The sequence below is a fragment of the Physcomitrium patens genome, chromosome 4, assembly GCF_059467195.1.
Source record: "Physcomitrium patens ecotype Gransden chromosome 4, ASM5946719v1, whole genome shotgun sequence".
In the NCBI taxonomy this organism is placed as follows: Eukaryota; Viridiplantae; Streptophyta; class Bryopsida; order Funariales; family Funariaceae; genus Physcomitrium; species Physcomitrium patens.
Genome location: NC_143413.1, coordinates 2,448,649 through 2,459,405, shown reverse-complemented (window position 1 = coordinate 2,459,405; position 10,757 = coordinate 2,448,649). Strand labels below are relative to the sequence as shown.

The window sequence follows — 10,757 nt, the reverse complement described above, 5'->3', positions numbered from 1 at the left end:
AGTTCTAATTTCAATGGATATAAACTAGTTAGCATTATTTTATGATATGACACTGGAAGAAATGAATCTCAAGGAGATTTTATTGGCTCAAATTTCTCAATTGCAACTCTCGATGAGTAAATTGGATGGAAAAGGAAATTTAAGGCAGCAATTGGAAGCAAGCAGAAAAGAGTTATTGGAGCAAAGCCACAAAATGATGGAATAAGATTGCATGATCAAGAAAAATACAAAATTCAAGTTGATATTGGAGCATAAATTCAGGAAGAAATTCAGGGAGAAAAAAAAAAAAAAAAAAAAAAAAAAATCATTCAATGTATTGTGAAAGGCCAAAGGCAAGACCTATTTCAGATCTACAGTACATTAATTTTGGAACAAGAGAAGGCAAAGTATCAATTGGAAATAGAACGAGAAAAGATAGCATTACTAAAACAAGAAAAGAGAGAATTAGGTGACCAATATAGAATTGAAATGGAAGAGCTAAGGATAGAAATTGAAACTCTGAAAGAGTTAGTAAAAAAATTGGAAGATGATTTAGCTAATATTGGTCAGTCTTGGATATCTATCTTGTTAGTTTCAACAATTGGTGAATTAAAGGAGAAGGTGAGGCAACAGCAGGAGCAATTGGAAGCAAATGATGTTAGGATTCTATAATTGGAAGCTCAAATTCATGAATTGGAAGCATATATTGAAGTTTTATCAGTCCAATTGAGAAAAGATTCAATAGAAGTATTGTAGGAGGATGAAGACTTATCATTAGAACCAAAATCTGTGGAACCATCTATGCACAATGTTGGGATTGATCAATCTAGTGAGCCCAAATAATAGTGTGTGAGGACGCTGCACAGTTAGGAGTGGAGCTATGTAGAATGGATAGGATTTTTTTATTTTGCAATATATAGTATGTAAAGTTAAGAGAAGCTAGTAAATTGATGAATGGATAGTTTAGAAGGTAGGATGGATGATTTAATCAAAAAAAATAGTTATCATTGTATTGTGTAGTGGTTGGCATTTTGAGGTAAACATAAGTAGGTTGAGGAAGAAGTAAGAAAGGCCAGACTATGAAAGTTATGAGCTAGGATAAGCTTGGTGCTACCTCTTTATTCCTTTGTACTTGAAGAGTAATGGATAGTTTCTAAATAATATGAAGTGAATTCTAGAATGAAAAAGAGATTTAATATTGTATATGAAGTATGGAATTTATCGTGGATAAATACAATAGAGAATTGTAAGTGGACAATTAGAAGTATTGGTAAAGAATGGATATGAATGGAAGAATTATAATACTAAGGTTTGAGAAAGAGTCTTTGGAGTCTGGATTTGTGTGAAGAAGAATAGGAAGAATGACAGTCAAATGTAGAGGATTCCAATGATTGAATTATGGAGTGATTGTATGTTGTCTTTTAAGATAGTATAGTATTACATATCGTTGTCATAAATTAGAAGAAAAAAAGAGACAATGAATGTGAAGATAGAATTATCGATTGTAATATTTGATAGAATATGGAGGACAATGTAGCATTCTTGGGTGTTTTTAGTTGATCAAGAGACAATTAATTATGTGACCCTAATGTATAAAATCATGCAGATAGTCTTTTCTTGTGTTCGAATTCTCCTAAATAGGTTTATTTTGATTAAATTAGTCTGGAGTAAGTAAAACGATAATTACAGTTATCATATGTAGCACTGAGATATATCAATGTAAATTAATTTAATCATTTCTCCTTCACTTTTATCTAGATTTATTTTTATTCAAATATTACAGAATTTCAACAAAAAAATAGATACAAACATAACAAAAAAACAAAAATATTGATGTTTTGCAGACTTTATGCCATTCATTGTTTTCATGTTTGAATAAAGTGACAGTTGATTATTATCACAACATTGAAAATAGAAATAGTGGATTAATATATACATTTGGGGCTATCAACCAATCAATTGTACAGTACCAAAAAACAAGGAAAGAAGGTGATATTTATTCAAAGCTTCTACTGGGTAATTAAAAAATAAAGATTAATGAATCAAACATTTATAGCTTTGCATGTAAATATAGAATTTTTATTAAATAGTATCATAAATCAAAACACAACTTATAATTATATTTAAACTTACTATATTATTTCTAAATTTTCAATGTTTTTTCTTAATTTCAAACATAAATGATGTTGACAAGAGATAATTATGTGGCAATTTAATGACTTTGTCAACATCTATGCACCTTTGGAGAAGATAAATTTTGAACATTTCATGTCTTGGCACAATTGTGTATGCATGTACCGAAAACAAGGAACTTCAGATTACTAGAATACAGGAAATAGGTGGAGAAGGTCATACTTATCCAGACTTGTTTAATCAAAATTAACAACAAAGCCTCGTTTTGATCTCTCGATACTAATTCATTAGGTAATTCTTTTATAGGTATTCATTTTTGATAAGAAAAGTATAGGAAATTTGGAACTACTATTATTGGTGGTACACCCTGTAATAGGACAGTATATACTATTCCCTATAGATTTGCACTAATATTTGTATTGTAATCAATCATTCTCAGGTAACTGACTGATGTTTCATTCCAAACTGGCATTTGATAACCTCTTTGAGATAGAATCATTGTGGCTCCTGTAGTAAGGAATTGGTCATAATGACATTCTTCCTATATCTTTGCTCAATCAAGTGAGGAAGCAAAGCGGCTAGTTGGGCCTCGTCCATAAACATCTTCAGTTCTAATGGATGTAGTCCATTAATCAACACAGACAAAAAAAACGATTTGAGCATTTGGTTATTTAGCCATTTTTGAAGAATATTTGCTACTCGTCCATAACATGATTACATCACTTTTCTTAGTACCATTCTATTATTCACTAACTTTTCCTTGAGATGTTCTTCAATTCCAATTGATCGAAAATGGATTAAAAATATATTTTTCAATACCTCTCAATTAAAAAATTGGAACACAGATTGGCATTTATACCATTCAAATGCTGTATCTTTTAAGGTCGTTGGCAACCATCTCAACCAAATATCTTCAATTTTATTATTATTGGCTACACATGCAGTTAGAAATTGAAACAAATATTGATCTGGATCTGCATCTGACAAACTTCTAAAAGTAGGTAATGGAGCTATGTTAGTTATGCAATCATCCATTGCACCCATTTGAACTGCAATTGGAACTGCTAGTTCTCCCGTCACCATTAAAGATGTCAATGTTCTACTTAATTTTCTTTTAAAATAATCACTACCTTCTCCAATTATCTATTTTAGACTTTCAAACCTCCTCAATTTACTATTATTATCCACAAATAATTTTATTGATTGAATTGGAGATAAAAAAGAAGAATTTTGAAACATTCTAAATTGGTTCTTATTGGTAAGCAATTTGTGCCATTTTGAAGAACTAACTATTGGCTAGAATAGGTTGTACCCACTATTGGGAAAGAATCCAATGGAGTATCCAATTCCTTTTAGCTTCCTTCACTTTTAGTTAATGGACTCAAGGGATACACTACATTGTTGATAAAATTTTCCACGAGTGTTCTTGGCAGTTTTCTTAATGGTATATATGACTGAAATTTTAATGGTCTGTCAAGTTTTTGGTATACTCGGATATGCCAACAGGCATGCAACCATGGTTTAATCTAACTCTATCGATGCTTCCTTTTTAGATTCCATTCTTGCTTGTCCAGCAATAAATTTCTTCCTTACACTCTTCCTTATCTTCCTTTCAATTAGCATATTTTTCTCAATGTGATATTCTCATTCTTATTAATCATAATCTTTCATCATATAATATTAAAATTACTTTCCATCTTCACTTTAACTACACGTTCTGCTTCACTTTAACTACACGTTCTGCTTCACTTTCAAACCAATACTAATTTTGTAACCTCTTCGTATGACATCTGCAATCACACGTTCCATACTTAATTCCTAACACTCAATACTATTATCAATCTCTAGTAGCGCCACCAAAATATAATTGTCATTTTACTTACTCCAAACTAATTTAATGAGAATAAACATATATAGGAGAATTCGAACACAGGGAAAGACTATCCACATGAGTTTATATATTAGGATCATACAATTAATTATCTCCTAACCAACTAAAAACATCCAAGAATGCTACATTGTCCCCCACATTCTATCAAATATTACAATCGATAATTCTATCTTTACATTCATTGTCTCTTTTCTTCTCTTAATTTATGACAACGATATGTAATACTATACTATCTTAAAAGACAACATACAATCACTCTATAATCCAATCACTGGAATCCTCCACATTTGACTATCATTCTCTCTACACTTCTTCACACAAATCGAGACTCCAAAGACTCCTTCTCAAATCTTAGTATTATAATTCTTCTATCCATATCCATTCTTCATCAATACTTCCAATTGTCCACTTACAATTCTCCATTGTATTCATACACAATAAATTCTATACTTCATATACAACATTAAATCTCTTTTTCATTCTAGAATTTTACTTCACATTATTTAGAAACTATCTATTACTCTTCAAGTACAAAGAAACAAAGAGGTAGCACCAAGCTTACTCCGGTTCATAACTTTCATAGTCTGGCCTCTCCTACTTCTTCCTCAACCTACTTATGTTTACCTCAAAATGCCAACCACTACACAATACAATGATAACTACTTTTTTTGATTGAATCATCCATCCTACCTTCTAAACTATCTATTCATTAGTTTACTAGCTTTTCTTAACTCTACATACTATGTATTACAAAACAAAAAAATCCTATCCATTCTATAATAACATTAATTATGTTTTTGAATAAGTAAATCAAATGATGATTCAATGAGTTCCAGGTAATTTTACAAATTACATAACAATTGTTATCCAAGTTTTTATTGCCATGTTTACTTCTTTGATTTTATCTTCATACATGTTTTACAAATCATTGTAATTCAAAACCAAGATTTAAAATAATTTGCAATTAATTAAAACTTGATGGGAAGATCAATGTCAATTTCCATCAAATACGAATTCTTTCATCAAATCAAAACTCACTTTCTTATCAGGCATATACTTACACATACACACATAGCTAAAAATAACAAACAACTTACTTTTTGATTCCTTTACATAGTGATTTTTTGCTTAAACTTTGATTAATTGTTTTAGAATCTTAACATTCAGAGCACCACAAAATATGTAACAATGAAAACAAAAATAAAACAAGAATGAATTTGTAAATATATATACACACATTTTCAACATACTGCATGATTTACAAGCCTGGATTATTCAAATTCTGAATAATAAAAAACAGCAATTCAGGCTTCGTTTAGGAACACAAGTGCAGTCAAGGAGAACATGTTTGTCATCAATCTTTATTCATATTCAGTATGGATGAGTACTCCGATGCTGTGCCTCCAGCAGCAGGGTCTCACGACTCAGTCACTGTGTTTGCCTTAAGCACTACATTATGCTCACGCCATCAAAAGGAATCTGTCTACAAAGAGAAACACACACAACAACTATAACCAAGAAATAGAGCTCTCGAGGACGAGAATTACTTCACACTCGTCTCATGGTAATTAAAAGCCATTAGGAAGCTACTGCTTGTGCAGGAAACGGTGTCTCCAAACAGTGCCTGCGACATCAGCAACATGCTATGGTGCAACATTGGATACATGCCTAACTGGGGGTTTTAACCCAACTTAGGTGGATCACTGGATCCTGATGCCGACCAGACGCGATCAGCATTCGAGATCGGTGCCGGGGTCGACCCCAAGTACGGAGCAGAAGCTCTTGTAATACTGGACCCGGCTTAACATCTGTTCGTGCCCTTTTTCGGAGTAGTGGGCGCCTCCTTTGCACTCGATGTCACCGTTAATGGCTTTGGTAGTGCCGGAGAATGATTTGGCAAGATGGGGACCTTGGGTCATCCAGAACCAGAGTGCTGTCTGGAATGCAGTTACAGCGCTATTGGAAATCTGGCTTGGCTCTCTAAGAAGGGGTTTGCCTATGTAATCGCCACAAGCACCGTAGTTGTAGTTCCTGCACGAGCAAACGAAAGGACATAGCAAATCGTAACTTGTTAACTTCTTCAATCGGAGATAAAACATTCAAGTATCAGATGTCTATAATCTAGTAATTTACCAAAAGTCAGCAAAATATTCGAGTTCCTGCTACATGCTCTCTCTGCCCTTGTTGTGTTGTGTTTCATGTAGACTTCACTCACCAGGACAGTTGAATGGGACCTCGTCCAAAGTAGTAGGGAGGTTGTGTCTTAGAACATGGGTAGGTAGGTGATGAAGCACAGTAACTTTGCTGACACTGTATATTACATCCTTGCTCGTATTTTTGCTTCAAACCTGTGCGAAAGCATTTTAGTAAGCATAATATAGTTAAACAAGCTGCAAAGAATTGAAAATGAAACACATACTGTTGCACACACGCACTTTATCCTTTTAGTGACTGATAGATTTGCAGCAGCCAATGTTCATTGAGTACAATGATTGTGAATCCACATGGGCTTCTAAACCATGAATAGCAAATGGCAGTGGTGTGGAGCTACAATATCAGTACCTCCAGACTCGTGCTTAACTTGCGCAAAAAATGCCGCTAACTCTCGCTTCTGGTCGTCCAGAGTTCCCGAATTCCCGAATTGAGTGAAAGGCGCCCCTGCAGCGGCCTTGAGGCTGTCGTATGTGTAGAACGCAATATGACCTGGGAAATAGGTCTGATCAAAGGCAGCTTTGGTTATGAAGGTCGACCACGCAGCTGAAGCTCCTTGCACCAAGCTCAGAACAAGAGCTGCCACTGCCACAAGGGCAACCATAGGCCGGTGCAGATCACATCCTGTCATGTCGTCGGAGACTCTTCACCCGACTGAACAGTAAGGCTCGCTACGAAAGGGCCGTTGCTTCTAATCCGAGCGTACTTGCATAACTTGCAAGACTAGTATGTGAAGCTGTGTTGTAATGAGGTTCTGAGGATGAGTTTGTATAGGAGTGGTGAGGGTGCACACTTTAGTCCACGACCTTGTAATAAGTTCAGTCTCTTGAGTTGGCAATGTATATGGTGCAGACTGTTAGGTGTGGTCCGATTAATTAATGAAATACAGAAAAACCTCAACGACATATATAGAAGATTGAATGTCTGCAATCGAGGCTTTTGTGCCGACATTCAACATATAATGTAAAATATATGCCAGAAGTTAAGCACACTACAGTGTGGTACTCGAGTCCAACATCCAGAGAATAATGCAGAAAATAAATACTAACGCGAAGGTCCTTCTAGAACAATCTGTCCATGAAAAATATTCTGTTATCAGAATTCTGTGGACGATATTACTATTCCTACGACAGGATGAGGGCAACGTCTAACAATATAGAGAAGATTTTATTGATTGTCGGCGTCGAGGCTAAATTTCGAATTCGGAACAAGAGCTTCTCCACCAGTTAAGGCTGGAAGGATACGCCAACAGGTTGATCTCCTGTTTGATAAAAATAACCCAAAGGAAAAAATCACCAATGCAAATCGCGTCTCCTACCGATCAGCATCCCACCAACATCAAATTTGAGAACATGCATCTTCCTCCGAGCTCTTCGAAATTGTTATTGGGCCAAGGCAACAAAAACATCAATGTCCAAGCCTACAAAGATAAGGTCAAAGCAAAAATTGTAGTGCCAAGAGCTTGCACAAGGGAAGTATCTCCATTTCCCAACTGCAAGTCGCAGGTCAAAACTGCACTAGCAAAGTGGGTAAAACGGACATGGGGGAAATCATGTGCACTTCCCTGATTGTCCACATTTCTATTCCTGGATGTCCATTTTCCCCACATAACCCATAGTGTAGTTTCGATCTAATTACATTGAAAAATGGGATTTCAACTTGGGAATAAGAAATGTTCTCCCTGTGTTGCTACCATCCTTGAAAAATGGCATTGCAAACCCAAAGTTTGGTGCAGGACCACTCGCGCTTGGCTTTGGTTTGGGACAGGATTCCCTCGACTTGGTGAACAGTGTAATAATTTTGCATTGGCGCGTCATACAAGAAATAGGTGAAGAAGGTCATACTTATCCAGACTTGCAATGCACCAAGGGCAGACTGATAGGTGTGGTCAGATTAGTTTAATGAAATACCAAAGAAAAGAATTGACTCAAGCCAAGAAAGAACGTCAAAGTCTCACATGTTTTGGTACAATTCTGGATGGGTGCACCAAAAAAAAGGAAACTTCAGATGACTGAAATACAAGAATTTGGTGTTGAGGCCACTGGAACATGAGAATCATAAAACAAGGATGATATTTTTAGTGATTTGAGAAAAGAGTAATAATGATAACGGTAAAGGTTAAAATAAAGAGATTGTGGATTGCCATGTTTTATCTCATAATTGGTGCTTCATCTTTTTTTTCCCCCTTTCGAGAAGTGCGTTGGAACCGATTCAGAGCAGGACAAAATCGGGAGATGGAGATAGAAGTAGAGCCGGAGGGGAAAAAGGTTCCGTGGGGCGAGAGAGGCTCGAACTCTCGACCTCAGGATTCCTCGTAGCTATGAGACCTACGCGCTAGCCAACTGCGCCACCGCCCCTTCGGATGTTTGAAAACCGATCCAGGAATCACCTCGTCTTTTATATCAAAATATTCTTGACGCTGCGCAACTGTGAACTGCACTCGTTCATCACCCACAACAACCACTCAGTCAGTGGAACATGGCAACTTCACTCAACTCTCCTCGTATGGAATATGGAATAAGACACGATCAACCCTCAACTCGGCAACTCATTCCCTGCAACTTACTGTCTTGCAACTCTTCAAACCAACTCTCCTCGATACCAATCCTGCCCTCTTTTTTTTTCTTTCTTTTTTTTTTTTTTTTATCTCCACAGCCATGCATTCCATTCCATACCAGCTGTCCATGCATTCCAACTGCGCCTGTCGCTCATGCTTCCTCGTCGTTACCGGTTTTCGGCCCCGAGCGATCAGGATGCGATGCCAACACTCCATACCAGCTGCCTCAGCATGTCTTGCACTGGACTATGTCTCCAGGACCTGCAGAGTCTGATTGTTGGACCTCAGAGCTGCGTCCCTCCTTGTGTGCAAAACATGACTTTCAACAGCTTCTAAACAACCCGGGTCATGCGCCCCCTCCCACTCGTGGAACTCGCGATGCCTCGCTGAATGGCGTCCCGCAAGAACAGGCTCGTCACCAATCTCCCTCCGATGATCTGCATCGTTCATCAAAGCCGCCCACGTATCAACAAACCTGCACGTTGCCCCAGCGTGCAACCACTTCCTCTCCGCCCACCCGACCCCATCTCCGGAGGCTGCAACTGGATTTCTGTCCACGAGAAATCCGGCATGAGGTTCGTGGCCCTTGTGTGCAACTTCGGCGATCACTCATGCTCGAGATGGCCATCACGAACGGGCCATCAGAAATACTGGGAATACTTCGGTGTGAGAGCTACCGATCGGCAACAGAACCCCTGTCAACGAGCCCACGAATCAACTCCTGAACTCCTGTCAACGATCTTCATGCTCCTTGACCTTGCGCGAAAGCGCAAGACGACGGCTCAAAGACGGGGGAGCAGAACACGAGGGAAACAGCGCCGAGGATGGGAATGTGTTCAAGGCATGGTGAACCACACCCTCACTTCCCGCACGATTCCAATTCCACACCCGCCCCCAGAAAGCTCCGCTCACACGCAACGCAACACGTCCGATGACATGCTTGAGGCCTGCCCAGAATTCGCACCCCCTCCCCCAACAACTCTAGCCAGGTTTGTAGTACCGGAATCGCCTGCACCAGAATCACTTTTGCAGAGGCATTTCTCGTCTAGGTGAAGAATAGTCAAATTAGTGCAATTACTATCACATGCATTCTGCAATCCGAAGTGCCAGTGCATATGGGACTAATTTTTTGAGTCGGGATGTCGGGGTTGTCCGAGCGTAGGTCAGAGTCATCGCGGTCCTCAGCTCCAGCTCAGGTCACAACTGGTGCTTGGCTCTGGCAAATGAGATCCGTAGTGGTTCCCCGTCGCGCAAACGTCAGACTATCCATCTGGACTGCTCGACTTCAAGCCTGTTGCGTCTCATGGCGCGAAGTGAACAGCATTCAACCCTTGAATCTAGTTGGTGCAGTGATCTTGTGCAAATTCCGTTGCAGGGTTTGGGCATCAGTAGTGTGAAGATGGAAGGTACGTCTCCATGACTGCAATGCAGGTTTGCGAGCAATTCAAACTCAGTAATTTAAATTCATTGACGTGTTCAAAAAGGGGGAAGCTTCTGGTTCATTGGGAGTTGTTAAAGTGTGATCGTGGGGAAAGGTTGTTATTTTGTTTTTATAGGGTGCTGTTTTAAGAAGGCCGAACTGTGACGTTTTGCCAATTCTCAGGCACCCTTAAAACTCTTGGTAAATGATGCTCACATTTGCTCGTGCCATTTAATCAGATTCATTACTTCATGAGTAAACAAAAATACAAAATTGAGAGGATATGGTGGATACACACATTCTACAATACATCATTTGTTATATTTCCAACTAACTTACAATTTAGTAATAGGTGGGTGTAGAAGACCGGAGAAAGAGTTCTCACCATAGATAATTAAATATCGCCAAATGTCAAGGGGTTGTCACAGGTTTGAGAATATTACTATGAATGATCTGATTTTGGAGCAGTCACTCTATTAGTATTGGGCACAAGAAAGAAGCAATGTAACATGAGGTGTTAAGATTTTAAATAGATGTAAAGATTTTGCACTTGTTGCTCTTCGACA

At 38.0% G+C, this 10,757-nt stretch overlaps 2 protein-coding genes and 1 non-coding gene across 3 annotated transcripts; 1 reads left to right on the top strand and 2 right to left on the bottom strand.

Annotated features, from left to right (window-relative positions):
• Positions 1-5,336: 5,336 nt before the first annotated feature.
• LOC112281181 (endochitinase 4) lies at positions 5,337-6,993 on the bottom strand. The gene is made up of 3 exons (XM_024517420.3): positions 6,566-6,993; positions 6,219-6,351; positions 5,337-6,034 (listed from the first exon to the last, which is right to left on the bottom strand). Exons 1-3 carry the CDS (start codon positions 6,843-6,845, stop codon positions 5,734-5,736), a joined length of 714 nt encoding a protein of 237 aa, XP_024373188.1. The 5' UTR covers positions 6,846-6,993; the 3' UTR covers positions 5,337-5,733.
• A 1,494-nt stretch (positions 6,994-8,487) lies between these two features.
• TRNAM-CAU (transfer RNA methionine (anticodon CAU)) lies at positions 8,488-8,571 on the bottom strand. Its single transcript is given in 2 exon segments — positions 8,488-8,523; positions 8,534-8,571. It is a non-coding gene; the product is annotated as a tRNA-Met (tRNA).
• Positions 8,572-9,286: 715 nt separating this feature from the next.
• LOC149989344 (uncharacterized) lies at positions 9,287-10,252 on the top strand. Its single transcript, XM_090249475.1, has 2 exons — positions 9,287-9,760; positions 9,934-10,252. Exons 1-2 carry the CDS (start codon positions 9,342-9,344, stop codon positions 10,166-10,168), a joined length of 654 nt encoding a protein of 217 aa, XP_090105601.1. The 5' UTR covers positions 9,287-9,341; the 3' UTR covers positions 10,169-10,252.
• The last annotated feature ends 505 nt before the right edge of the window (positions 10,253-10,757 follow it).

Coding starts and splice junctions, on each gene's coding strand:
- LOC149989344 (XM_090249475.1), top strand. CDS start 9,342: ATGAGGTTCGTGGCCCTTGTGTGCAACTTCGGCGATCACTCATGCTCG. Junction 9,761..9,933: donor CCCCCAACAACTCTAGCCAG/GTTTGTAGTACC, acceptor GTCCGAGCGTAG/GTCAGAGTCATCGCGGTCCT.
- LOC112281181 (XM_024517420.3), bottom strand. CDS start 6,845: ATGACAGGATGTGATCTGCACCGGCCTATGGTTGCCCTTGTGGCAGTG. Junction 6,352..6,565: donor AGTTAAGCACGAGTCTGGAG/GTACTGATATTG, acceptor GCTTTCGCACAG/GTTTGAAGCAAAAATACGAG. Junction 6,035..6,218: donor GGTCCCATTCAACTGTCCTG/GTGAGTGAAGTC, acceptor TTGCTCGTGCAG/GAACTACAACTACGGTGCTT.